The 27,966-nt window shown below is 58.9% G+C and overlaps 1 protein-coding gene across 5 annotated transcripts; it reads right to left on the bottom strand.

Moving 5' to 3' along the window:
* Positions 1 to 3,927: 3,927 nt before the first annotated feature.
* Positions 3,928 to 26,932, bottom strand: PER1 (period circadian regulator 1). Of its 5 annotated transcripts, XM_075908360.1 has the most exons (24): positions 26,840 to 26,861; positions 23,971 to 24,473; positions 15,019 to 15,394; positions 14,484 to 14,582; positions 13,882 to 14,036; positions 13,528 to 13,649; positions 13,083 to 13,284; positions 12,670 to 12,721; positions 11,941 to 12,083; positions 11,698 to 11,776; positions 11,371 to 11,477; positions 10,642 to 10,795; positions 10,424 to 10,532; positions 10,173 to 10,304; positions 9,871 to 9,979; positions 9,564 to 9,720; positions 9,128 to 9,255; positions 8,405 to 8,596; positions 7,381 to 7,611; positions 5,746 to 6,329; positions 5,395 to 5,560; positions 5,095 to 5,287; positions 4,281 to 4,431; positions 3,928 to 4,170 (listed from the first exon to the last, which is right to left on the bottom strand). In XM_075908360.1, exons 3-24 carry the CDS (start codon positions 15,282 to 15,284, stop codon positions 3,970 to 3,972), a joined length of 3,732 nt encoding a protein of 1,243 aa, XP_075764475.1. In that variant the 5' UTR covers positions 15,285 to 15,394; positions 23,971 to 24,473; positions 26,840 to 26,861; the 3' UTR covers positions 3,928 to 3,969. The 5 variants fall into 5 exon arrangements, with proteins under 5 accessions (XP_075764475.1, XP_075764478.1, XP_075764479.1 ...); XM_075908363.1 differs by lacking the exon at positions 23,971 to 24,473 and having other exon boundaries at positions 26,840 to 26,932; XM_075908364.1 differs by lacking the exon at positions 8,405 to 8,596 and having other exon boundaries at positions 26,840 to 26,862.
* Positions 26,933 to 27,966: the final 1,034 nt, after the last annotated feature.

Genomic DNA, 27,966 nt, shown 5'->3' with positions numbered 1-27,966 from the left:
CGCAGAATGACATTTGCCTTTTTGCAAGTGTCATGCTGACTCATAGTTAGCTTGTGGTCCTCTATGACTCAGTCTCCTTTCCTCTGCACTCCTTAGATGAAATGGGAAATGACTGTGTGTGCGCAACTGATCGTTCAGCCCTAAGTAGAGCCCTTGGCATTTGTCCTGATTGAACTTCATCCTATTTACCCCAGTCCATTTCTCATTTGCCTAGATCACTTTGAATCTTAATCCTACCCTCTAAAGTGCTTGCAACGCCTCCCGGCTTGATATCGTCCAAACTGTGTAAGTGCGCTCCCTGTGCCATTAGCTAAATAACTGATGAAGAACAAGTCCCAAATCTGACCCCTGCAGAACTTTTCACAGCCCAGTGGGCAGTGCCAAACGGAGCCACACAGGTGCCATTCCTCCAAGGTGCTGCTTCCTCACCCCCCACTCCGCTGAGGCCCCACCCTTGTGCTACTCCTTCCCCCAAGATTCCTCCCTCTCTTGGTCCTCTCTGCCCCTGCCCCCTCACCTGTAAGGCCTGTAAAAGTAGAAAGGGCCTTGGCTCTCTGCCCCATGCTGTGGAAGATGAACCTCCCCAGGGCCCTGACCCCACATCCGGGGGTCAGTTAGACCTCAGGCACTTGGGCAAGACCCACCAGACTAGGAGGCTGGACTCTCTGCAGTAACTCAGGCCACATCTACACTGTAACTTGAATTAAGATATGCTATTTGCGTAGCTCAAATGGTGTCTCTTATTTCGTAATTTGGCACCGAATTTTGAAATAAAGCACTATTCTGAAACATCCATCATGCCTCATGGAACGGGGGCTACAGGGACGTCAGAATAGCGAGCCTGAAATAATGGGCTTGGTGTCAAGACACATTATAACTATTCTGGTATCCCGACATAGCATTGCAGTGTAGACATAGCTTCAGAGCCCTCCCCAGCGCTGGCCTGTGGAAATATTTGCCACTAAGAAGAGGGGGAGCAAGCAGGGGTTGCTGCTGGGTGATGGGGCCCATGTCACTTGTAGATGGAAAGGAACATCGATAACCAATAAGTCACCCATGCGCCATAAAACCTCGGCCAAGGCTTGGATCAGGAGCCAATCCATGGATCAGGAGCCAATCCAAGATACGCTCTCCCCACCCCCAATCTTGTCCACCTCTCCACAAGGGCAGGCTACAGCCAGGTTCAGCTACAACAGGGTCACGGTGGGGCCAGGTACAGGCTGTAGAGCTGGATTCGGGAGACAGGCAGAGGGCTTGTGGGGGTACAGGCCAGGCAGAGGGGATGGAGAGATGGGTAGAGGGACAGGCAGGGAGGTGATGGGTGGGGAGCTAGATAGAGCTGTGGCATGGAGACAGACAAGGGGAACAGATGGGGTTGGAGCTATGGGAAGAGGATGGACAGTCATGGCCCACACCATAGAGCTTTAAGGTACCCAAGTTCCATTCCCGTCTGGCTCGGTGTCATGCCTGTTTCTCAAACCATACATGGGTGCTTATAGCCTTGCCCGGCTCCCACAAGTGTAGGAGGTGGTGGAAGGAAAGCCATTAATGATTGGGAGATACCCCACTATGGGGATGATGGGCACCAGAAAGGGCTGGGGCAGGTGGGGAACCATATAAGCATCCCCTATGGTGCCCTTTGCCCAGGCAGGGAATGGCTCTGGCAGATCATAGCTGAGTGGCTGTCTCAGATCCACCCCAGGGCAAACTAGGGCACACTCGGGTGGCCTGCCTGCAGACTGAGTGCTCTGTCCCCACCACATGCAGTTTTATGACTCAGTTTCCCCATTCCCATGACACTGGGGACACTGAGGGAGGTAGCCAGCTAATACACACTAGAGCTGAGGCCCAGGGAGCACTGGGGCCAGGCTAACAAGGAACAGTGGGTGGCCTGGGAGAAACACCCACCCCAAAAGTCAGTGGCCTGTGGGACTGGAGCAAACAGCCAGAAGTCAATGGCCAGAGCCCGTCAAACCTGGTTCCTAGGTTTCACCCAGAAACGCTCAGCTCCTTGGGGGCACGGCAGGGCGGGGGGGGGGGGGCAGAGGGGGTGCCCATGCCAGTGAGGTAACCTAGGAGAGCAGAGGTGGTAAAGGAGCTAGTGATACCCATGGCACCAGCTGGAATTTGTGGGGGTGGGAGGTGAGCCCTAGCCCCCAGTAGGGGTCAGCCATCCCACCCTCAGCAGGAGAAACCAGAAAGCAGCATGTTACCACACCACCCCTCCCACACGGAGCTCAGGCCAGAGGGGTCCCTCCTCTGTCAAGTGCTCCAAAAGATCAATGTGGATTCAAAGCCCCAGTGGGGGGGGGGGGGGGGGAAGGTTTCCCCACCAGAAAACCAGGGCCAGGAGCAGGGAGGGGGTGGGGGGACTGCAGGCATCCCCCCAGGGCTTGCCAACATTGCTCAGGGAAGGAAGCAGCAGCTGGGCTGGTGTGGGGGCCGCCGCAGTAGGGAGAGACCCTGGGAATGGGGGTAAGAGGGGGCCTGGCCCCCCTGGGTTACCAGCAAGGGGAGGTGAATGTCCAGGTCCTGGCTCGAAGCACCAGCTGTAAATGCAGCCCTGACACAGCCAGCGGGAGTTCCAGGTGCTCAGCCTACGCAGGCAGCAGGTGTCAGGAGGGGCAGCTCCCCCTTCTCTCAGTGCTGGGCTCAGGCCCTCAGCAGTCGGGGGCTGCTCCGTCTCCTGGCCCTAGACCTGCCCCCTCTCCATGCACTAGCACCCCCTCTCCCACAGCCCTGCAGAGCAATGACCCAGCTGGGCTCTGCGTGGCCCTGTCTTCCATATGCCAGCCTGACTTTTCTCTGAAAGGCCCAGCTTGAAGGGGAAAAAAAGTCACAGGAGATGGAAAATGCGCTAGGCCCAGCGGGACATGCCTTGGATGGTTCAGAAGTCACAGGATTTCCTGGCAGAGGCAGGCTGGCTCCAGCTCCTGGAGGACCAGTGGAGGCTGCTGTCTGCTCCCACCTGAGCACTGAGCTGCCCCATCACTTCCACAGGGGGGCCCCAGTGGCTCCACCCTTGAAATGGACTCAGAGCCCTTGGGTGCACCCCCAGCAGCGGTCGCCTTGGAGCCTGCTTGCAGTAGAAGAGCAGCTCTGCTCCAACACGGACTCCCCTAGGGGCAGCGTAGCCTGTGGGGCCACAGTGCACCAGCAGGAGGGCATACACCGAAGGGATCACGCCTCCCCTGGGCTATGCTGCAAATAGGGCATCAGTGGGTGGGATCCTGCTACAGCAGGGCTAGCGCCCCACACAGAGGGGACTGGTGCATCTCAGCCAGCACAGCTCCCACCTGCTCTGAGTGGGCAGCACCATGGACACAGCCTGGGAGCAAAACGGGGCCTGAGCCACTGGGAGTGCAGGAAGGCCGAGGGCAGCACGACAGCGGGGCCGGACCTTCGTGCAAACAGAAGAGCCGCAGGTGGGGAATGAGACATGCTCCAGCGCCTAGGCCCAGGCGGACCTCAGGCCAGGACACCAGGCAGGGGCAGTTGCAGCAGGAGAATCAGGGATTGAGAGGAGCAGGGTGTGAATGGTGGAGGGAGGGGCTGGGAGCCAGGACTCCTGGGTTCTCTCTGGCACTAGAAGGTGCATGGGGGCTGGTGGTTAAGGCAGAGACTGGGGTTGGGGGCACGGTCCCTCCATGGGCAGTAGGCCAGGGCAATCCCAGCAGTGAGAGGACCTGGCTCCATGAGAACATCCCGGAGCTCGCTAGGATGTTACCACTCGCTGGGGTCAGACAGTCGCGGTTTATTGTCCCGCGCGCCATTTTGTACAAAAAATACCTTCCAAAAATAAATACTCCGCCCCGCGCAGGGGGGGCCTGGCCTGGCCTCCCGGGGTGCCCATGGCAGGGCAGGGCCCGACTCGGCTGACCCAGGGCCAAAGCCGGGCCGGCACTTCTGGTCCATCCAGCATGGTGATGCTGCCTGAGGAGTCCATGACAAGGCTGGCAGGGGTTTAGTTTAGCCAGTGTTCTCAGTGCCCCCTTCGGGCTGGGCCGGCTGCTCAGCCTCCTCCTCCTCCATGGCCATGTCCGGGCACGGGGGGGCGCCACTGCCCTCCTCCATGGGCTCCAGCATGGTGCTCAGGTCCATGTCGGGCAGCTCCACATCGTAGAGTGGTGCCACACGGGAGGCTGGGTTACTGCCGCAGTCCACGCAGGCCTTGAGGGGGGAAAAGGGAGGGAGGCAGGTAAGTGGAGCCCTGGGAACCCCTGCACACAGTACACAAGGAGCTGGCCAGATCCCAGCCCTGGGCCCTGCCCACTGCTCACCCTGATGTTGATGGCTTTGGGCAGCAGCCCCTTTTTCATCCACGGGTGCACCTCGGCCAACTCCCTCTTCTGCTCCTCCGTGAAGCGCGGCTGCTGCTTCTGCATCTGCTTCAGCTTCTCCCGATCCTCCTGGAGCACGGCGGCCATGGGGCTGTGGGGCACAGAGCCGTGTCAAGGAAGCTGGGCTGAGCCATCCCCCCACTTGCCCCACATCCGTCCCCCTGCTCTGCTGCCCGATCTCTGCCCTGCAGCCCATCAATGTTCCCTCTAATCTTATCCATCCATGAGCAGATTTTTTTCCATTCATGTGTGGAATAAGTTTTTCTATGTGCACTGAGGATGGGGGAAATGTGCACCAACAAGAGAAACAAAAACACAAGCTGTAGGCACTCTGCTAATCAGCTGGGTGACATTGGAATCCCTCCTAAGAGGCTGCACAAGCACCCAGCTTACAGGGAACAGTGCAGCCCACCCCACATCCGCCCCCCCAGCTCTGCTGCCCAGTTGCCAGCCCCCGCTGCTGCTCCTCCACCATTTGGCACCTGCCCTGATCACCCTATCCCACTTCTGTCCCCCAGCTGTACTCCCCCCTCACCCTGACCCACATCTGCCCCCAGCTCTGCTCTCCCCATCCTCAGACCATCTGCTCCCCAGGGGTGCAGGCCCCCATGTCAGCTGCCTGACCTCCCTTTCCCCCCTCACCAGCTGGACACAAGCTCAAACCAGGGCCTCCAGACTGTGCCCTGCAAGGCTCAGGTTTGGGGGAGGGGGGGAGGAGCCCTGCTCCCCACCCCCATCCGTACGTGGCTCTCACCGGGAGGGCAGCTGGTAGGTCAGCATGACCTTCTCATCACTGTTGGCCATGAGCAGCCAGATGGGGTCCTGCAGCACGTATCTGATAAACTGCTCGCCGGCACCCACGCTGCCCGCCTGCTTCCCCGCCAGCTCCGGCTCCGGCGAGTCCACGCTGCCAAAGTACTTGCTGGTGTGGCTGCTTTTGCTGCTGGCTGCGCAGGCCGGGGGGGGAAGGGATGGGAGACAAATCAGCACCAGAGTCCTGGCTCCCAGCCCCTCATAAGCCCAGCCCCACCCCGCCCAGCCCCAAGTCACTCACCAGTGCCGCTAGCAGAGGTGCTGCCCCCGTTGGAGCCCGAGCCCATGGAGCCGCTGCCTGAGGCGGCCGAGCCAGTGCCGGAGCGCGAGTCCTCCTGCAGCAGCAGGTCCAGCAGGTCACTGGAGCTGGACAGGGCGTCATTGTTGGAGGAGTCCTGGCCTTCCGCCTGCCAGGACAGGGGCGATCAGGGATGAGCCAGGGGGCTGCACACGTATCTCCTGCCATTCACGCAAGGCATTGGGGGGGCCCTACCTAAATGCACAGCTGGGGAGAGAACCCAGGAGTCCTGGCGCTAGCCCCCCCTACTCTAACCACTGGCCCCCACTCCCCTCCGAGCAGGCAGAGCCTTACCAGGCATGTCTCCTTCTGCGACCGGAGTTCACCTGCTCCAGGTGTCCCCCTGGCCCCGCCTCCTCCTTGCCCGGCCGGCCCACCAGGCACCTCCTGCCGCTCCGCCGCTTTGGGCGCCTCCTCCATCTGCAGCAGGTTGAGCTGGAGCGGGGAGCTGCAGCGGGAGTTGAAGAGGGGCGAGTCGGCCCGCTCGGGCTGGCTGGGTGTGGTGGAGCGCGAGGCCTCAGGGGGGCCCGGTGGGCAGGCGCCGAAGGGGCAGGCGGGCTCCCCGAAGGAGGCTGGGGTAGGGAAGTAAGGTGGAGGCAGGAGGTAGTTGGGGAGCATGAGAGCCACCACGGGGGCAGGGAAGTGGGGGGCGGGCTCGGTGGGGGGCTGGCTGGGCGGGAAGACGGACAGTGGGTAGGTGGGCACCACAGTGGGGAAGGGAAGAGCAGGCAGGCTGGCCTGGGCAGTGCCTGAGGGGGGCCAGGCGGCGGTGGCAGGGCTGGGGTGAGGCGGGGAGCCAGTGCTGTCAGATGCCTTGTGCTGCTTGACGCGCTTGGCCTTGCCGCGCCGGCCGGCGCCCCGCCGCGGCCCATGGTGCCCTGCCAGGAGAAGAGGGGGGAGTGGTTAGCGAAGGGGGCCGGGGATGAGCCACCCCCCCCCCCAGCGGACACAATCAGATTTTGATACATCTTGACAGGTGCAGCCTCTGTTCTCTCTGCCATAAATCCCACCTGAGGTTCAGTGTGTGCCCAGCCCGCATGGTGTTTCTGTACTTGAAGATCAGAACATCAGCCCCTGGAGTAAGCCCCGAGCAGCTCCCCAGCCTAGGCAGAGCAGCCATTCCCAGCCAACGGGGCTATCAAGAAACATTCGACAGCTAATGGAGCCCGAGAGGCACCAGCTACACCGAATGGACCTTCCCGCAACCCTTCTAGACAGAACGGGGCCCGTTGCGGACAGGGCGCTTGCCCACGCGCTTCAGACCCCCCCTCGGAATGCACTTGTCCACAGCCAGATCGGGAGTCCCACCCAGCCGAGGAGACAGAAAGGGCCCTGGAAGCCCATCCCCTCGGCGTCTCCGCTGGAGGCTCTTTGCTACAAACTGAAGCATCAAAGGACGGCAAGACCCATCCCAAGAGCAGCTGTCCACCCTTGATTTAAGCCAGCAGCCTGGTCCATCCCTGCTGCACGGCTGCACCCAGGACTGTGCAACCGGCGTGTGCACTTCGACTCCTTGAAAAACTTGCAACTCTCCCTAGAGAGTTCTATGAACGTCCGGGCGGGTGTGCGATTCTGAAGGACTGGCCCAGCGCGCTCTTTTGCATAAGAGCCAAGGCACGAATTGACCTGGGACCGCGGCTGGTCCTTTGGGATCGGGAGCCCCTGCGCGGATGTGGTGCGGGCGGTTTCCATGGCCTCGCGTCTGTGCACGGAGTGGTGCTGCTTGGGGCACAGGAGAATGGGAGGGTCTTGAAGGGAATTGCTTGTGGAACTTCTTGCTAGCCAGCATGGCAAACAGAAAGGATCTTTGGGGCTGGTTTGGTGCCTTACAGTGGAGTCTTGAGCTGTAAGTAGCCCTGTCTGAGCAATTTGCCCTGAACTGACCCTCTCAAGAGTGCCCCCAGACTCCTCCTGAATTACAAGGCGCACCTGGCTCGGCGCCCCGTCCCTCGTGCTGGCTGCGCCCGGCTGGCGCGTCGAAGACATGCAGCCGGCTTAGGTCCTTAAAGCGGCTGAGGAAGACCTGTTCTTCCTGCTGGGTGTGCGTGGAGAGCACCTCTTTGGTGAGCCCCACCCGGCGGTACTGCTCCCGGTCAGGTGGTGCGCTGGGCAGGAGAGCTGGGGGCGTGGGGCCAGGGCCCTCCTCCATCATCACAATGTCTGGAGAGAGACCAAGGGGGGAAGCGGGGTCAGCCAGGAGGGGCAGCCGGCCAGGGTTAAGCAGTGAGTGAGCAGCAGAGCTGGAGAGAGTCCTAGCTCCCAGCCCCCCGCCCCCAAACTCTAACCACCAGCTCCCACTCCCCTCCCAGATCCGGCAAGAGAACCCAGGCATTCTAGTTCCCAGCTCCCCTTGCCCCCGCTCTGACCACTAGACCTCACTCCCCTTTCACCTGCCCGTCCCCCAGTGGGAGCTTCGCCAGCAACTCAGCCGACCTCAAGGAAGGAAGCGGGGGGGAAAAATAAAGGCGTCAGATGGAGGCAAACAAAAAATGAAAAGCCATTTGGGGAAGCCACGAATCCAGTGCTCTCGGCTGCACTCCGGAGTCACCCGTGAGGGGGGTCCTGACAGCAGGCACGGGGGGGGGAGGCAAAGTGAATACACAGCAGAGTGGGAGAAACCCCAGCCCGCCACCCACCCCCAGTGCGGTGCCAGCATGTCGCCTTGGAAGGAAGAGGTTATGGGGTGTGGGGAAGGAGCAGACGCTGCCGGTGAGACCAGCCCCCCTGAATATTACACTGCTACTGAGACGCGGCGGAGAAGGGGCTGCAGGGAGAGGCCGGGCGGCTCTCCGCCGCTGGCCGGAGAAGGGGGCCGGCGGCAGATGCAACCGGCCAGCATGTAGCTAGAGTCACCCAGTGATGGGGCGCGTGCGCGCCCCACCGCTACGAGGGGTCAAAGCGGCCCCCTCCCGCCAGCCCTGCCCCGGATCCACTGGCACTTCCCCTCCAGTACCCGATTCCGGGGGTTTCTTATCTCCCACGTGGACGATGGTACTGCTGAAACTACACTGACTGGTGACGGAAACCACACTCTCCGCCTTGCTGGGCAAGGCCAGCGGGGCCAGCGGTGGGCCCACCACCGCGGCGGCCGCTGGCCCAGGCTCCTCCTCCCTCTTGGACCGGCTCGGCAGCGTTTCCTCCACATCTGTTCAAAGAGACAACGAGGGGTTAATGAGGGAGGTGGGGGGCCCTGCGCAGAGGACAGATGGACGGGTGTCAGGCTTCCTAAAGGAACAAGGGCAGAGAAAACCTGCCCTAAAGGGGTTTTCCCATCGGGAAAACATGGCCACAGCACCAAACAATTGGGCGGTGTCCCGCGTGGATGGGTTTTCCCACCCGCCCCGGCGTTACACCCAAGACAGGACGGAAGCGTTTCGAGTCGATCGAAGGGAGGGACATCGACAGCCTCGAAACGCGTCTCCAAATTTCGCCTTCTCTGGCCCGGCAGGAAACTCAGGCTGTTTCCAAACAGGTCGAAAGCATCAGCTACCCCAGGCTTGCTCCATGACACCCCTCCCCCCCAAACTGTCAGCAGCAACAGGGTAATATCCAGAGGGAGAGGCAGGGCAGCAGGTGGGCCGGGGAGGAGAGCAGGGTGGGAGGGGTGGGGAACAGGGCCAAGCAGGGTGGGGGGGGGGGGGGGGGAGAACAGGTACCAGGATGGACAGGACTGTACCTCGTGCCGAGCTGGCCACTTCCTTGCTGGCTTTCTGTTTGTCATCGTCGGAGTGGGAGGAGCCAGTGTAGGAGGAGGAGCCACATTTCCGCTTCACCCGGCTGGGGATGTTGCAGCTTTGCAAATACCTAAAAGGGCGTGAGTGCTGGGGTTAGTGGGGACAAGGGATGCTTACATAACCAGCCACCCCACCCCACAGGCGGCTGCATCTCAGTGCTGGATGACGGATCCTCATACAGCCAGCCACCCCATCCCAGAAGTGGCTGCATCTGGGAACCAGGTAAGAGATCCCTGAATAACCTGCTACACTGCCTGAGAAGTGGCTGCATCTCAGCCCCAGGCGAGGATCCCTGTGTAACCAGCTGCCCCGCCCCAGAGCTGGCTGCATCCCCAGGGTGGGAGCAGCTCTGAGACCAGGCTCCTAGCTCATCCTCACCTGATGATGCCGTCCAAACAGTTGATTTGCTGGTAGGAGTAATTGGACGGCTCCTTCCGGAGAGATTCCTCCGAGGCTGCCACTTGGCCCGGGCCTTGCTCAGCCTCACACAGGGCCCTCCTGCCTGGTCCACCGCCAGCCCTGAGCGTCTCCAGGCCTACGAGGAGGGGGATCCCGGGTTAGCAGGAGCTGCTCATCATCTTCACCCCCCCCCCACACACACAGGGGCCCCTGAGTCCTGGGAAGTCAACAGGACTGGGGCAAACCCAACTCCCACCTGGCAGCCATAGGGACCCCAGGCTCTCACCTGCACAGGGGGGTTTGCCAGCCGGTGGCTTGACGCGGGACTCAATGAACACCTGCTGGCCCTGGCTCTTCACCATGTGCACATCTTTGCAGAACTGCTGGAAGGTCATCTGAGGACAGGAAGGGAGGGTTAGGGTAGTGGAAAGCGGTCCCCTACTCCCAGTCTCCCCCACCCTCTGCTCTAACCACTAGCCCCCATTCTTCTCCTGGAGCTGGGGAGAGAACCCAGGAGTCCTGGCTCCCAGGCCCCTGGCTCTAACCACTAGACCCTCCTTCCCTCCCCGAGCCAGAGGCTGCTCGTACCGGCCGCTGGGCCTGTGTCTCCTCGGTGGGGAGGCCGTTGCTGTCGCTGGAGGAGGCGGCGCTCCGGAACTGTTCATGGGAGGCATTGCTGCCTATGCTGCAGAGCCCCACGGAGCCATTACTGTGCACAGGCTGCCAGAGGAAAGGAAGCAGAAGAGGGGTTAGGGCCTGGAGCGGGAGGGGGGTGGTCTCTGGAAGTAGACGGGGGAAGGGGGGAGGGAAAGACAGGCTAAGAAGGGAGCTGGCCCCACCTGGAGCAGCAGCCGATGGATCTGCTCTGAGAGTTCCTGGACGTCTGGCTCCAGCGGCCGCATCTTCAGCGCCTTGGGGGCTGTGAAGACGTCTTCGTTGAGAGGGCCCCTGTGCAGAGTGGGGAGAAAAGCGTCAGGGAAAGGCAGGGCCATCCCCGGCTATTGGGGGAGCCTGGGTCCTCAGAGGCGACGCCACCCGCCCAGGGCCCCGGACTCACGTGCGGACTTTGTGGCGCCCCATGATGAAGGAGACCTTGCGGCTCCAGGGATTGACAAAGCTGGACCAGCTGGTGTCAATAGTGACGTACTCGCCATTTCGGGTGCAGAAGCGGAGGGGGGAGTGGTCGAAGGGCTGCCCGCCGTACTGGAGAACTGAGGGGCAAAAGTGGGGGAAGGGTCAGTGTCGGAGACACCCCCCACACCGCCCCTCCCAGAGCTAGGGAGAGAACCCAGGAGTCCTGGCTCCGTTCCCACTCCCCTCCAACCAGCTCTAACCCACCAGCCCTTACTCCCCTCCCAGACAGAACGAGAACCCAGGAGCCCTGGCTCCCAGCTCCTGCTGCCTGTGGCTCCCTCCAATGCAGGGAACCGATTAGGCAAGACAGAGCCAAATTACTCCAACTGGTGACAACTGCCCCAAAGCCGGGCTGATCAGGGAGGGACAATTCCTTCCAGCCCCACACTTGGTGACCCTTTGGCCCCCAAGGAAGTGAGCTAGCCCTGCCCCCCAGAAGGCTCGGGAGAGGAGTTCTGTGCCAGCCACCCTGGAGCCAAGCTCTGGTGTTTCAGAGAAAGGTGGGGAAAAAGCCCCGATCACGTTGGCAGGTGCCCGGCCAAAGCCCTGAAGCAGGGGAGTGGTTTAGAGTCAGGGTCTGAAGCGAGAGCTGCAAAAGAGAACAATCCTTTGGTTCTTCCCTCTCTATCCTCCTGGGCCCTCCCGCACTCACTTTTCTTGTGGATGGCCAGCATGAGTGGCCTGTCCTCCGGGTGCAGGTAGAAGAGGACGGGCGTCCCAATCAGATCCTGGGGGAGGTAACCCAGCAAGGGGGCCGCCCTGGGGAAAAACAGATAGGCTCAGTGAGCGGCTATCCCCGAGTGGGTTCCGCCAGCCCCCAGCCTCGACAGGTCCTGCAGCCTGGCTACAGTCGACTGGGGGCAGTACCGGCCCGCTAGGGACCCTTCAAGCCTCACTGGCTGCTGCATCCGGCATGGGTGGCAGCCGAGATGGACAGAGGATGTCTGCCCCCTCCCCCAGGCTCGGCCAGCCTCCTCACCTCTCATCCACATCCTGGAACAGGCAGCTGGGCGTGTGCCGGGTGGTGAAGATCCGTTTATCAGGTGGGATCCGGGGAGCTGGTAGGGGAGATACAGGCTGAGGTTTGGGACCCAATTGCCTCCACAAGGCCAGGCTGGGGGCAGCCTCCCGACCCCATGGGGCAAAGCCCCCTCCCCCCAACTGCCCTGGATGAGGAGGAGCCTCTGGAGGGATCCCCCCTGCTCCCCGTCCCTGGGCTCACCTTCGTAACCCGAGTGGATGCGCTCCGCAATGAGCAGGCAGCAGGGCTGGCCGTCGGAGCTGTCCGAGGGGCGCACCTTGGCCAGGTAGGGTGTGAGCCGGAAGGGGGAGTAACACAGCTCCCGCCCACGGGTGCGGCCTCCACTGAGAAACAAACGCCTGCAATAAGACCAGAGGCCAGAGGAGACCAGGACCGACCAGCAACAAAAATCGCAGGGCCCCCTATACCCTGGCCCCCCAACAAGCCCCAGATCCCCCCATCCTGGGCACAGCTGGGAACCCAGGGCATGGAGTCCCCTTCCCAGTCCCAGACCTGACAGCTCCCTGGCTCGCAGGGGCTGCCAGGAACACGGGGTGCCCTGCCCATTCAGGTGGTACCCAAGGAAAGCCAAGGGAGCGAGGACACACACACGGGGTCAGCTTGGTTTGCCCAGATGGAGAGAGGGCTGGGCCAGGAGCAAATCTGCCCCCAAGCGCCTGGCTCCAGGGCCGGCAGGGGCGAGAAGGCAGCAGTGGAAAGGCTGGGCTAAGGGGCATGAGGCAGACAGCCACAAGGGCCGGGAGTGAGGCAAGGGGCTGGGCTAAGGCGTCGCCCACGCAGGCTCAGCTGCTCGCCCGCTCCCACAGCCTCGCGAGTCTGCTGGATGGAAGGGGGGGGCATCGGGCAGCTGCCTACCCTCTAGGGCTGCCCCCACCCCATGACACCCCACCTGTCCTGGGGAGAACTCACCTGATCCGGCAGAAGACTGATTTCTCTTGGGTGTAATCCACAGCAGCTGCAGCTGGGGACACAGACCGAGGGGTGGAGGGTCAGCGGGGGCTGGAAAAGCCCTGTGCCCCTCACAGCACCAGGGAGACAACCTAGGAGTCCTGGTTCCCAGCCCCTCTCCACACTAACTACTAGACCCTGCTCTCCTCCCTAAATAGCACCCAGGGATCCTGCCTTCCCAGCACCCTCTAACCACTAGACCCCACTACCCTCCTGGAGCTGGGTAAAGATGCAGGAGTCCTGGCTCCCAGCCCTTGTCTAGCCACGATGCCCCCCTCCCCACCCAGATGGGCATCTAAGACCCCAGCCCCCCCCAGAGCCCATGAGGCAGGCTTGCCTGGCCCCTCCCTCTCCCAGCGATGGGGGGCACTCACTGGCAGAAGTGCAGGCACTCCAGGAGGGCAGGTGGTAGGGGGCGGTGGAGCCATAGAAAATGCTGACATCCTGGGGGGCCAGGAACTCGGCGAAGGTGGCTCCCTTGAAGACGTCCCTCTTGCAGCGCAGGATGAAGGCAGCCTGGTCGGAGATGTAGAGGATCTTGCCGGTGACGAAGGAGACAGCCACGGCAAAGGTGTCCTGCGGGGATGGGGGCAGGGAGAGAGAGGGAGGTGAGTTGGGAGATGGCATTGGGGTACCTGGGGGTCACACTCTGGGGAGGGCTGGGCGCAGGTGGGGGGGGGGCACAGGACTCGCAGGGGATAGAGGCAAGGTGGCCTGGATGGGGGCATCTCACGGGTTCATAAGGGCTGGCAGGGAGGCCTGGGGAGGCAGCGGTCCCGGGAGTTGGGGCACCATGCGGGAGTGGGCAGGGGCACTCACTGGATTCTTGAGGGTGTACTCGGAGGTGATGCTCTCCAGCTCCTCGATGGTGTAGCTGGAGACGTCCAGGGCGCAGGGCTGGCCCTCATCAATGGTCCATTGCTGGTAGTAGTCGTGGCTGGCTGCGGGCAGAGCAGAGAGCCCGTCAGCGCTGCGGCTGGTAGCACTGCCTGGCACTGCCCCGCAGCCTCCAGGGTACCACAGACAGCAACCAGGCTGCCTCTGGGCTCTCACCCCGCTGCCCCCTAGCTGCCCTGGCCTGCCTGCACCAGCCCTAGGTCCCCCGCACCAACCCAGCGCCCCAACCTGCCCGAACAGGGCACAGCTCCCCCGCACCAGCCCAGCACCTCGTACCTTGGACCTGCTTGACACAGGACAGCGCATACTGCAGGGTGGCCAGGGTGCCCGACTGACCCTTGCCGCGCTTTTCCGAGGGCAGCCGGATCTTCATCTCCTTCAGCGCTTTCATCAGCTCCTTCTGGGTCTTCACTCGCGCCGACTGCTCACTGCTGCAAGGGCCAGGCAAGGAAAGGCCAGTGAGCCACGGGAGACAGTGCCCCACCCCTCACGCCATGAGGGACACGGGACAGTGCCAAGACACGCTCCCCCTGCTGCTGGAGGGCAGCCCCGCACTGTGGATGCCAGGGAGAGGAAAGGACTTTCCCTGGGGCATGTTGGAAGTCGGTGGCAAACACAGGAAGAGAACCCAGGAGTCCTGGCTCACAGATTCCCCTGCTGTAACCACCAGCCCCCATTCTGCTCCCAGAGCTGGGGAAGAGATCCCAGGAGTCCTGGTTTCCAGCTCCCTTACTCTAACCACTAGCCCCCACTGCCCTCTTTACTCCTGTGTGATTCTGCACAGTCTGGCTTCCCCAGAGGCGAAAGGAGCCACGTGCTGCACAACGTGATGCATGTGAGGGATGGATCCCGCCAGGGCTTTGCGCCCCCCAGCCTACCTGCAGCCGCTGGTGGAGGGGTTGTCCTGCTCGGAGCTGGTGCTCAGCAGGCTGTAGGCGATGGAACTGCTGGGGGGCGACAGGCTCTGGGAGTTGGTGCTGTGGGGAGAGAGAGACGGAGCTGGCACATCAGGGTGCCCACTCTAAGCTCCCAGCAGGAGGCACCAGCACAGGCAGTCCCCACCCCCAGGCATGAACAGGCGGAGAGGAGCTGCCCCCCCCCCCACACACACACACTTACATTTCTCTCTAAAGCTGCAGAGCCTGTAACACTCATCACCGGGGCATCCCAGAGGCTGGGTCACCTAATGCCTCCTCTTCCCAGGGTGGGACAGCCAGGGAAGGGGCATGAATTCCATCCCCTGCCCTTTGCCAGCATGTCCTGCCCCACCAGGCCCGGCTCCTGGACACCAGGGTCCACAAACATGGCAAGTCCAGCACAGACCCAGCCCACACTCCTCCACACCCAGAGACCAGGGCCCATAAGCCAGGAGCCAGCCCATGCCCCCGCGGCCCACTAGCCACCCCCCCATACCTTTTGCTGCTCTCGGTTGTCTCCAGCAGCGCTGAGTCCTTGCCGTTCCCACTGCTGCTGTGGTCGCTGCGCAGGGAATCGTGGCTTTGCGACTCGTTGCCACTGGAACCGTTGCTATTGGCGTCCATGTCGTCGTTGGCCTGGCCCTGGGGCTCGGCCCCTCGCGGGACTCGGGTGCGCCGGGGGGCTCCTGAGCCAGCCCCACCAACATTGCCCCCGCTGCTGCCCTCAAAGGATACCTGCCTCTGCTCACAGGTGGTGCTCATGATCGGGGGAGAACCGGGGACATCACCCGGCCCTCAGGAACAGGGGTGCGTGGGGGTGTTCGGCGGCTGGGGTGGGAGACAGACCTGAGCAGAGAAATCGTAGGCTGTACCTGCAAGAGCAGAGACACACAGGCAGTTTAGACTGGGGTGGGGGCCCTGCTGCACTGGAAAACCCCTCTTTGGGCACTTCTGGCCCTGAACTGGCTCCCTCCAAGCAGCGCCTGTCAGGCCACCTCTTCCCCATGGCAGGGGGCTGGGAAAGGCCACTGCCCGGCCCACCCCGGTGGCAGGAGAGCTGCCCAGCCAGCTAGCGCATCCCAGGCCAGGGCTCCCCTCCCACCCCCAGCTACACTCACGCCTGCCACCAGCACTGGGCCATGGCTCCTAAACTCCCCCCATGCCCTGAGCCCAGCCAGCCCCAGCATTCACACACAGGGTGGTGGATGCAAAGCTACTCTCCATCAAACACTGTGGCACAAGTAGGAGGGCTTATTACACAACAAACACACACTACTAAGAGACAGTTGCTGCCCACAGCTGGGGAGTGAAGCCAGAAGTCCTAGCTCCCATTCCCCTGCTCTAACCATTAGATGCCACTCCCCTCTCTTATGACAACTGGGCCTATAAATTTACTCTAAAGTGAAAAATGAAAGCTTATAAGACGTGGCCACAACTAGCGTGCATGGAAAAGGTGCAAGCAGGCAGTGGATGCGATGTACCTTGACTTTAGCAAAGCTTTTGATACAGTCTCCCAGAGTATTCTTGCCAGCAAGTTAAGGAAGTATGGATAAATGGGGGTTAGAAAGCCAGCTAGATTGTTGGGCTCAACAGGTAGTGAGCAACAGCTCAAAGTCTGGTACACATTCTGGAGGGGTAGGGATAGGGTCCAGAGTGACTGGAGGATTAGGCCAAAATAAATCCGATGAGGTTCAACAAGGACAAGTGTAGAGTCCTGCACTTGAGATGGAAGAAGCCCAAGCATTGTTACAGGCTGGGACCGATTGGCTAAGTAGCAGTTTGGTAGAAAAGGACCTGGGGGTTACAGTGGATGAGAAGCTGGATATGAGTCAACAGTGTGCCCTTGTAGCCAAGAAGGCTAATGGAATACATATTAGGGTGCATGGAGGAGGAACATGTGTCAGCAGATCTAGAGAAGTGATTATTCCCCTTTATTCGGCACTGGGGAGGCTACATCTGGAGTACTGTGTCCAGTTCTGCCCCCCCCCCCCCCCAGTTACAGAAAGGATGTGGACCCACTGGAGAGAGTCCAGCAGAGGGCAACAAAAGTTAGTAGGGGTTTGGGTGACCTGAGTAAAGAGGAGAGGCTAAGGGATCTGGATTTATTTAGTCTGCACAAGAGAAGAATGAGGGGCTCTCAAGGGGGGTTCCAAAGAGGATGTTCTCAATGGTGACAGATGACAGAAGGAGGAGCAATGGTCTCAAGTTGCAGTGCCGGAGGTCTACGTTGGATATTAGAAAATACTATTTCACTAGGGCTGTGAAAATACTATTTCACTGCGTCCCTTTTCCGTAAAAGGGATGCAAATTAGACATATCGCAATTGCAAATGAAGCGGGGATTTAAATCCCCCCCGCTTCGTTTGCATAAACATGGCTGCTGCTTTTTTCCAGCTCGGAGCTTTGCCGGAAAAAAGCGCCAGTCTAGATGGGGATCTTTCGGAAAATAAAGCCTTTTCCAAAAGATCCCTTATTCCTTATTCTAAGAGGGATCCCCACAGTCTCCTGCAATCCCAGACCTCCTCCATCCTAACCCTGAAAGATGGCCCAGCCAGCCCAGAGGGACCCGGCTGCCTCACTGCCTGGGATGCCTGTGCCCGCCAGGTTCTTTTCTTCTCTCGCCTCCTTTTTCTACTAGAGATTTGGCTTTGGCACTAAGGCTGCAACATTGCTGCCAACCCTGGACCAACAGGCGGCTCCAAGAGGTGTCCCAAAGAGCCCTACGCGGTCGCCGGGTCTCAGCATGGCTGACAGACCAGCCGTGAGGTTGAGTCATTGCCAGAAGCTGCATTTTCTGCACGTGTCTTGCTATGTCTCCTAGGAAAAAGGATCTGACCCTCCAGCAGCCACGGTGCCAGCTCCACCCCATCTCACTTAACTTCTCCCCCTCTCCAAAGGTGTTTGGTGCTGGTCTTTGATAAGGTCAAATAAGGGGGTTTATCCTCCAAAAAGCTCTGTGGCTAATGGAAAGGGGAGCTAAGGTTATGACTCAAATAAAGGTCTATTTTAATACTACAATTCTAATGCTCTCACTGGGTCCCCCCCCTTCTTTCCTGTGTCTTTAAAATGTTCAAGATCTTTTATTAGTGGGTTTGCCAGGGTGAGAGGCAGGCCGAGGTCTGTGGGTACTAGCATCAAAATCTTCCCTTCATTCCATCTCAATTAGCATGCCTCCCAGAGTCAGGGAGAGAACCCAGGAGTCGTGGCTCATAATCCATTGCCTCCTTCCCATGGCATCACCCCCAAGAGTCCCTGTGGCATTCAAACACGATCCTAGGATTCAACCTGGAGGTCCAGGCTCCGAGCCCTACCCCACATATCAGCTCCATTCTCCCAAGCCCACCAAACCCACATGGGGCCCACTGCAGCCCACTGAGCACCTGGCTAATTGCAGCTAAATCTCTGCTGTGTGTCTATTTCAGGCACCAAAGCCAGCCTATTCTTAGCTCAGTTGTTTTCTCTCAGCCTCTTATTTGGACCATGAGGCTCTTTACAGTAGCCGGGTAAGTCTTCACCACACGGCTATATTTAGCATCCATCCAGGAGATGGGGAGCTAAGTCAGTCTGGGCCAGAGCCAAAGATTTTATAAACATTGTCAGCAAAGACCTGCTCAGCAGAATTACACAGATTCGCCGATGTCGGGGCCGCGAGATCTGCCCAGCCACAGGGCCCGGGGGAAAAAGCCAAATGGACACGCCTGCAAATACATGCCAATTTCCAGTCACCGTCTCTCCTTTATCTACCAGTCAGGACATGGGCGCCATGCACTGCGTTGCCCAAGCAACAAGAGGCAGCCGTGGGGGCAAACAGGCAGTTACCAGAGAAACTCAAATTTCAGCACTCAGGTCCTGACAGATAGATACACCAACAAATGGGAGGGGAGGTTAAATGCTTTTTTAGACCGTTAGAAATTACAGATGGACAGCTGGATGGATACCCACATCTGGGGGTAGAAAGCAAGGGACCCAATCCCATAGTTAATGGAACCAAACAAGAACTTTGCATAGGTGTTGACCCCTGTGACCAGGAGGGTCCCCAGCAGTTATAAGAAAGGGAGCCTTTATATTTAAGGGGTGTCCACCTAGATTTTATGAGCCTCCGTTTACATACCCAGCTTGGGGAAGATTCAACTTAACAAGCACTCACCTATGCACAAATCAGCCCAGAAGCACTAATTCGGTTTAGATGTACCCCTTTAATAACTTGGGTGAACATCTGCATGCAGCTATTTAGAGCACACGGTCCAGATTTCATTAACACTAGTAAAGGAGTGAATTCAAATCAAACCCAGGTGCTCTTATTCCAGAATAAGGCTGTGTCACTAAGTCTCCCAGATTGGTTCTTGAATAGTTTAAGCTTCCCCTCAACTGCTTGAAACTGGAAAAGTGCATCTACATGGCCTTGTGGGTGAGCGAAAATAAGTTGTTTAAAAAAAAACACCTTTAAATAAGGGAGAGTTGCTTGAGCCCTCGCTCTGAATCAATAATAGAAAAAATAAAAGTTCAAGAGTTGGCCCTGAAAAAAAAATCTATTTTTTCTAAAAACCCTAAACCTACAACTTGCAAAGATTTATTTACACATACACACCAGCTGCAAACACCCACAGCACAAGGGAAAAAACGTAACAGCTACGCACACACACGCATTTAGCAGGGAAAGGCATTTTCCTAAGCAAGCAAGCTCTGACCTGGCTGCTTCTGCAACCCAAATACAAATGCTCAGAGGGGCTGTGTCTGTCTAGATCAGAACCATATGCCAATTTCATTTAAGGGAAGAGATTTTAAACAGTTTGAAACTGGCATAGACACTTTTATGGTGTTCCCCCGGGTAGCTGCCTAAAATCAAATGTGAGCCAAGCTAAACAGCCCCGCACTGGGCTTTGCACCACCATAACTCAACTGGATTCGTTTAAATTTTAAACAAATCCATCAACAAAGCCTGAAAACAAATGGGAGGGATCAGAGAGGAGGCAACCCACTGGCGTCTCCCAGTGGCCAGAAAGCACATTTCAGCACCTGCCTATCAGCTAAACTAAGGTAAGAGGAAGTCAGACAGCCCCTCTTGCACTGCTGACTAAGTTTTAAATAGTTCCCCCCAGAAGGGGAAAAAAAAATCTACCGGCAGCAAGAAGATATTAGAGACCAGTCTCCAAAACAAAGCAAGTCACTCACATCACCCGATTCCCCCCGCACCCCCAACACACACACACACACACACACACACACACACGGCCGCATCCTGCCTTTAGTTGTTTACCAACACATCTGTGACAGGCGCACTGGGCAAACCAGCCAATCTGCCTGGCTTCCAGCTTTCCACCCTCCCGCTCCCAGCCTTGGCTGCCTTGCAAAACTTCCCCCTACAATAAACCAACCAGACAGCTCCGCGGGGGTGTGCCAAAAGCCGAGGGAAGGGAACCAGGCTCCGAGCATGCCTTGCCCTGGCAAAGTGCAACACTCGGCATAACCAGTTCCTGGGCAAGAACATTTTGTACTCGCGGAACAAATCCCATGTGGCAGCCTCAGCTGATCGCTGGGATGAGGAAGCAGCTCTGGAAGGCTGCGAAGGGGGAGGGAAGAGAAGAGGGGTGCGCCTGCAGCAGAACATACCAAAATCGGGGGAGTAATAGCAATGCAGTAATGGGAAGGGGACATTTCACACTCACCCCAATAGCGGCTTGGCTTTGGGATTCTGCCCCTCTGAGGGCACGAGCGGGGCTTTGATGCTACAAAACCCACCGGCGCCAGCTAAGCTCCTTCTAGCTGAAAAGGGGTCCAGCTGTGTGTCCTCTCCTGCCAGGCGCCCCCCAAAATGCCACGAGCCGCCGGTGGCTCCAGCAGAGATGCTGCCCCCAATTGTGTAACGCGGGGCAGCCTCGGCATTGGCCAGGCGCCTGGCTGATGTCAGCACCGTGTTCCACATCCCTGCACGTGGACTGTGGTGTGGCCACCCCAGGTTCCGGGGTGGCTCTCATTGGCTGAGCAGGCAGCCAATGAGAGCCAGGCTTGCTTGCATAATCAACCAGCAAAAGCATCAACAAAGCTCATGCCAGCTACTGGCAGGGCATCAAAAAGGAAACCAGAGCTAAGCAGGATGCTGCAGGGTTTTGTTGGTAGGTCCTACAGGGCAGGGGTTTACTGGCCCAGGATAATTTTAAATTACCACAATATTCCCCGTCTCCCCCTCCTCCCCATTCCATGAAGGGAGGAAAAAACAAAATCTGGGAAATGTTCACAAATCGAGGGGGGGGGGGGGGGAGGAGGAGAGAAGAGAAGAAGGATCCACAATTCAATCCAAAAATTTCATCTTGATCCTTTCCAAACCATTTTGCCCTGATTTCATCCTTGTCTTCAAAATCTACCCTGGATCCACAACTAATTTAAAAACCAAAACATTCCAGGGATGTTTAATTGAGGGCCACATGTCCCCACTCCTCCAGGTTTGCAGGGGTGCTGGGGAATGTTCCAATTTTTTCAATCCATGTGCAGAATAATTTTTTTTATGTGCACTGCCACAAGAAACACACTCTACCAGGTGTGGGCACTCTGCTAATCAGTGGGGAAGCACTGGAATCTGTCCAGAGTGGCCACCCAAGTGCTCAGCTTACAGGGAACATTGGCACTGGGTCCACAACAGTAAAAATCCAGCTGCAGACTTAGGATGCACACTCAGGCAAAAGATAGGATCCGAAATACAAGGATCAAGAGAAAGGGTTGTAAAGTGGAGTCAGACACTGCCCACAACAGTGGGGTCTTTTGGGATCTACCAGGCCTTAGCTGCTCATACAGGGCCTTGTTCGGGGTTTGTACAGCACCAAGCACATCAAGGGGGTGGTGTAGTCAATAGGCAGACTACAGGCCAAATCCAGACCACCAGACACTTTTGAATGGATCCCAATCTGTTTTTATTTCTTAATTACCACCATGTTTTTTGTATTTTCTATGGAGTCTGAACCTTGACCAAAAATAATTAACTTTGGACAAAGACAATGCAACCAACCAACCAAATGAGTCGGCAGACACTGTTGTGGGAATTGGTGGCTGAATCCTGCTTTCCCAACGTATCTGTGGCCCAGCTCTATTTACCAACACTGGCTAGGGAGAACGGGACATCCCAGTGGGTTGGAAAATGCCAAGACCACATTAACACAGATGGCACCAGGAGGTGTGAAAGAAACAGTGGTGAGCAGCAGCAGGCGCAAAGCATTGGTAAATATTATTTTCTTTGGTAAATAAGAGATTCCCCAACAAGAAGCACAGGAAAAATGCGGCCTGAGCACGGAGGCCCAGAAGCAGGCAGGCAGGAGGGGTGAAAATATTGACTCTTCCCTCGATGGCTGATAAGGCAGCCGAAGTGGCTTTCTGATAAATATTTGCTTTGTTAGCATATACAAGGAAGAAAACGTACTTAGCTGGGCACCCTCTGCTCCCGCACTGAGAGCCACAGCCTGCAGAACAGAGTCTGCAGACCCAACCCCCCAGCAGGGTCAGAAATGGGGTTGCTGCGAGAACTCTGCTCAGTGAGCCAAATCTGGGCCAAACACTTATACAGTTCTCATAGTATCAGAGCATGTCTCAGCGTTTAATGCATTCACCCTGACAACCTCCCCTGGCAGAGCATCACTGCCATTTTATAATAAGGGAAACTGAGGCACACACTGACTACACGGACCTGGGACCTCTGGGAACCAATGGAGATTTACAGATGAGACTCCAGCCCCAAGAGAGTGACACGGGGAAGTGGGCTTGGAGGCTAGTCCTGATTCTGCACAACCCACTCCCTAATTGCACACTCTGCAGGACAGTGGCTGGCTGTCCCAATGCCTCGACACGGGGAGGATGCTCCACCACCACCTCCTGCCTCAGTTTCTGCACTGCACCACAAAGAAACTGTGCCTGCCTCAGTTTCCCTTGCAGAGCACTTTGAGGCTTGCTGAGGATCCGAAGGCCTGGTCCTCTCCGGAGTTGGATGGTGCCTAGATGGGAGGCACAGATGCCGACCTCAGCCCCCAGCACGAAATCCAGTCTCCATTGGATTCATGCTTCTTTTCACTCCGTTGCAGCCAGAGGCGCTTGCAGGTGAGGAGAGGAGCCGCACCGGGACCATACCAAGCACCACCACGTCTTCCCGCCAGCCGCATTGTGTCCCGCTGCCTGGAGCCAGCCCACTCCTCTCCAGAGCCACTTTGCACTGCCCCCGCGGGCCTTTTCATGACGGCTCTGGAGAGCAGTGGACCCCCCTGACCTAGCCAACGCAGGGAGGAAAAACAGCGTTCCTGCCAGGGGTTAATTAGACAGAACTGGCTGAGGCATGGGGATGACAGAGTCGGAAGGAAATAAATGCTCTGAAGGGTTTGCTCCTCCTCTCCCAGAGATGGGGAGGGAACCCATATGTCCTGGCCCCCATTCTCCTCCCAAAGCAAGATAGAGAACCCAGGAGTCCTTGTTCCTAGCTCTCCTGCTATAACCACTACACATCATTCCCCTCCCAAAGCTGGGGCAAGATGCCAGGAATCCCAGCTCACAGCCCCCCCCCCCCCCTCGCTCCAACCACTAGACCCCACTCCCCTCTCAGTACTGGGGAATGAACCCAGAAGTCCTGGCTCTCCCCCTACACTCTAACCACTAGGCCCACCGCCTGAGGCAGAGCCATGCAGCCAGCTCCACAATGTGTCTCCTGCACCAGGTCAGCTGTAATCAGAGCCCCTTTGGGCCCGACTTCTGACATAACCAGGTCACCCGCACAGGGCTGCAGCAGCTCCATTCACAGGGGCCCTTATGTAATATTTCCCAGCCAGGTACCTGCCTGGCAGCTCCTTACACAACACGTCAGACTCCCCTGGGGGCTTTCCAAGAGCTGTGGCGTCACGGTGTCACCAGAGCAGCACGCCTGCCATTGGCCAGTCCCGGGCAGGCGGGGGGGAGGAGGATGTGGGGCAGGCATAAAAGTATCTGTCTCTGCCCAGCCTCCTGCCCCGGCCAAGGTCTATTTCCACAGGGCAAACAAGGCAGCGGGCCGGGAACATTATGTTCTCTCAGCTTAACCACAGGTTGGTCTGGTGCCAGGGACTCGCTCCCTGCCACACTAATTTATTCCTTGACTGCTCCCAGAGCTGGGGAAGAGAACTCAGGAGTTCTGTCTCCCAATCCCCCACTCCCCACACCTCTCCCAGAGCTGGGACAAGAACCCAGGAGTCCTGGCTCCCAGGCCTCCACAGCTCTAACCCACCAGCTTCCACTCCCCTCCCAGAGCCAGGGATCCACCGCTGTGGGTGGACAGACATGGGAGGAGTATGTGCAGGCAGATTTCTCACCCATCCACGCTGTACAGCTGCTCTTAGCACAGCCCAAACTGCAGTGCAGACGTGCCCCTGGCATCACCCCTTCTCTCCCGACATCCCCACCCCGAAAACCCACTCCCGTACCACAGTCCAGCAACTGTGACTCACCTCTGGCAGACGAGCCATCCAGGCCAGGCTCAGCAGGACCGGAGAACAGCTGGGAAGCAGTCCAAGGAGTTTGCACGTGGCAAAACACGGCACCACACCCCCTGCTCTTGCTTACGCACCCCCACCCCTGTGCCAACAAACCCTGGCCACTGCAATAACCTCTGTCCTACTGTATTTTTTATTCTCACAATCTGGCAGGCTGAGAAGCACACCTGGGCTAGTGCGGGATTGCAACATTTACAGTAACCCTGGCATGCTCGCTCTTTCCAAAACAACCCATGACATGCAGAAAGCTCGCTGGCAACTGGCATCCTTTTGCACTAACAAGACACTGGGCTGCGTACGGTCCTGGAGGACAGCCGACATCCCGTTCAAATTGGGCGCAGGGTAGCCACTGCTCTGGAGTCTCAGCACACATGCAAGATTCAGAGTCCCCAAATGCGGAGCAGAATTTCACCAGCTTTGTGTAAACCCTTGGGCCAGCGCCAGGTGATCGGGGCCTCCTGGAAGGGGGAGGGAAGGAGATGCGGTTACCTTCATCCTGAGCCTTGTGAAACTGGGAATTTAGGATATATCTTTTTTTAGGAACAGAACCAATGGCGTTTAATTCCGGACTGGCGAACAGCGAAGCTCCCAGGAAGAAACCTTGATCCTCTTGACTGCCTGGGCCACGGATGTTCTCAGCTGTAATCTGTATGCTGCCAGCCCGTCGTCGGCTAAGCTGGCTTTTTTAGGCTGTACATCTTGTGTCGCCACCCCTCCCCCCCATGTGTACGAGGCAGATCTGTGGAGCACACACAGCCTCCCAGCTGTGCTTTTGGGGCTCCTCCCTTTTGGGCCCAAGAGGGATCAGGGGGCAGAATATCGGCCCAGCTATTTCCGTACAAAGCTGGAAATGTCCCAAAAACAGAAGGGGCATTTTCCTGGACCAGTAAGAGGCAAGTTCAATCTTAGCCAGGAATATGGGACCTGCTGCTCTGGATCCCCCCAGAGCTGAGTCACCCCAAAAGACTGGGAGTCAGGACTCCTGGGTTCTCTCTCCAGCTCTGGAAGAGGTGTGGGGACCGGTAAATTAGAGGAAGGGGATTAGGAGCCAGGGCACCCAGGGCCCTGGCTCAGCTCTGCCATTGTGTGGTCCTGCGTCACTAACCCAACCAGCTCATGCACACAAGGCAACAGCTGCAGAGCAAGTACAGAGGAGAAAAAGGACACAAAAGGGTCACGGCCCAAACCCTCCCAGGACCCCATCACACAAACAGCTCCTCCTCCCGCAACACATCAGTCTCCCGGAACTGGGGCTTCAGGCCATTCAGCCGAGCAGCATGGGGGTGGGGGGAGGAAATCACACAATGACTCAGTCCCACTCACAAGCTGGCCCTTTTTCCAAGCCCCAATTATATAAGCCACTCGGGCCATTATGAAAGGGGCCCACACATACTCAGCAGCCCCAGCTGATGCCACAGGGTCCAGACAACACAGCCAGAGGGGGGTTTCTCTCCTGTCTCCCCCCTCCTCCAAGCACAGCATGGAGCTATCCAGGCACAGCTGGCTGAGATTCAACCAGCCCTGGAATGGAGCATTTGATTGTATGGCAACATGCGGAAATTGGGGGGAGAGGGGGTTGGGGCACACTGGCACCCTGCACAGTGCCGCTGACTCCCCCCACCCAGAAGAATCCACTCCTCCTGGGCTCAGACCCCATCCTGCCTGTGAGCCCCCCAAAACCTCCCCACAGTACCAATGCAACCTCACCAGCTTGTCCACCTAGCCACTTATCACCCACCTCCCTGCAGAGCGTGCAGCTCCTAGTGACCCTTAACCCCACCCCCATTCCTAATGTCAGGTCAGGAAAATTTGGGGGGGAACATATGCCCCCTCCCACATATCCCCAAATCCACTCCCCTGCAGATGCCCACCCTGGATCCAGTCCCCCCAATTCATTTGCCTTGCAGGACCCCCAGCCCCATGGGAACCCCTAGCTATCCCCCACAGAAATGCTCAGACCACCCCCTGGCTTCCCAGACACTCCCCATCTCACAGACACCCTCCATAGCCATTCCCCTGAAAGATATCCCAAAGCTCTCTGCCCTACAGGGCCCCTTGAATGTCAGCCCCTCCCCCAAGGGTCTCCCTCCAGGCTAACCCTTCCTTCCCAGCTACTTTATCTTCCAATGGATCCCCAAGCACGTCTCCCCATAGCTTTCCTCATCTGCTCAGAGCATGGAACCTCCTCAGCTCCTATGAAATCCTCCCACTCTAGAGATTTCCCCATATCCCTTTGCACTCCCATGCCTCTCTGCCTGATATGATCCCCAGTTCCCTAGGATCCAGTTCCTGTGCCTTACCAGCCCTACAACCCACAGCCTATGGGACACTCAGCCTCCATGAATCCCCCCAGCCCTAAGGGACCCAGACCCTCTGCGACCCCTATGTACACCCTCAGCCCACCATGAACCCATTCATACAGCCCCCATGGACTCATCCCCCCAACATCCTCAGCCCTCTGAGACCTCCAACCCCCCCAATGACCCAGCCCTATGGGAATCCCCAACTCCCACGAACACTCTCAGCCCCCACAGATCCAACCCTACCTAGCTACCAACCCGCACAAACCCCGCCTTCAACCCTCCACCCTACAGGGCCCCCAGCCCCACAGACACAGCTCCCCAGTGCTACGAGACCCCAGTTCTACAAGACTCCCAGCCCCTCTGCCCCACGGAACTGCCCCCCAGAGACCCAGCCCCGCCCCTCTACCCTCCAGCCCCACGGGTCCTGCTCCCCCGAGCCTCCTGCTCTGCTTCCCCCCAGGCTGCACGGATCCCCTGCAACCGCCCAGCCCCACGCGCCCCCCGGAGCCTGCCCCACTCACCGCAGCGCCGCGCCCCGTCTGCCTCTGTTTGCGCAGCCCCATGCCCGGACCCACCCCCTCCACCGGACCCGCCCCCTCCGCCACCCATTGGCCGCTCGGCGGCTGCTATTGGCCAGCCGGCTCTCGGGCATGCAGGCGGCCGCGTGAGGCCACGAGGCCCCGCCCCCGGGAGGTGTGGTCCGGCCGGGCATGCAGGCCCGCGCGTGACCCGGCCCCGCCCTCGGTGGCACCCCATTGGTTCGCGCCTCGCCTGGCCCCGCCCAGCCGATCGCCCATTGGTCGGCGCCGCGCCGCAGCAGCAGCTGGGGGAACACGTGCGGGCTCGGCGCACGGGGCTAGCGGCGAGCGGGGGTGGGGGCAGGGATCCGGAAGTACGGGTTCCATGCTTGGCTCGGAGGGGGAGGGGTCCGGATACCTGGGTTCTATCTCCGGCCTTGGCGGGGGGCGGGGAGCCCGGGGCCTCTGGGAGGGAAGGGGGAACGCGGAGCCGGACCCCTGGGTCCCGTTTCTGGCTGGGAGCCCGGATGCCGTGTCGGCCTCTGGGCGGGGGTCTGGGACCCATTTCTCAGCTCCAGCCAGCCCCACGCTAACCGCTTGGAACAGGTGGGGAAACTGAGGCAGGGGACTGCTATGACGTCACTGGCAGAGCCCAGGGGCCTCCCTCCGCCCCTGTAGAGCCAGGCTAAAACCCAGGAGTCCTAGCGCCCAGCCCCTTGCTCTAACCACTAGCCCCTCTCCCGTCCCAGAGGAGAGGAGAGAACCCAGGACCGTCCTGTCCTCTATCCACTAGCTCCCATTAGCACTGCCCGGGAAAGCATATCTGAGTCAGTCCTCAGGCACGAGGCGGATGAAGCGCCCGGCAGCCCCGCCCTATGGCTCATGGGGCTGCGTTCCGGAACCAGAGGTCCCAGATCTGGGGCAGGCCCCGCTCCTCCTCCCAGGATCCATGCTCTGCTCAGTGACTGGGGAGAGTTGGGGCGGAGCCTGGGCGGCTAGGCTAGGAGAGAATGCCTTGTTCCCGTCACTGGGACATCTATTAATAGTCAGAGCTGAGAGAGCCCCGGGCTCCGGCTCTGCGGCACTGAGCTGCATCTGGCTGTGGCAGATCGAGGGAGCCTATGCCAGGG

This window comes from Pelodiscus sinensis, chromosome 24, assembly GCF_049634645.1.
Source record: "Pelodiscus sinensis isolate JC-2024 chromosome 24, ASM4963464v1, whole genome shotgun sequence".
Taxonomy (NCBI): domain Eukaryota; kingdom Metazoa; phylum Chordata; order Testudines; family Trionychidae; genus Pelodiscus; species Pelodiscus sinensis.
This window is presented reverse-complemented; position numbering and strand designations above follow the sequence as displayed.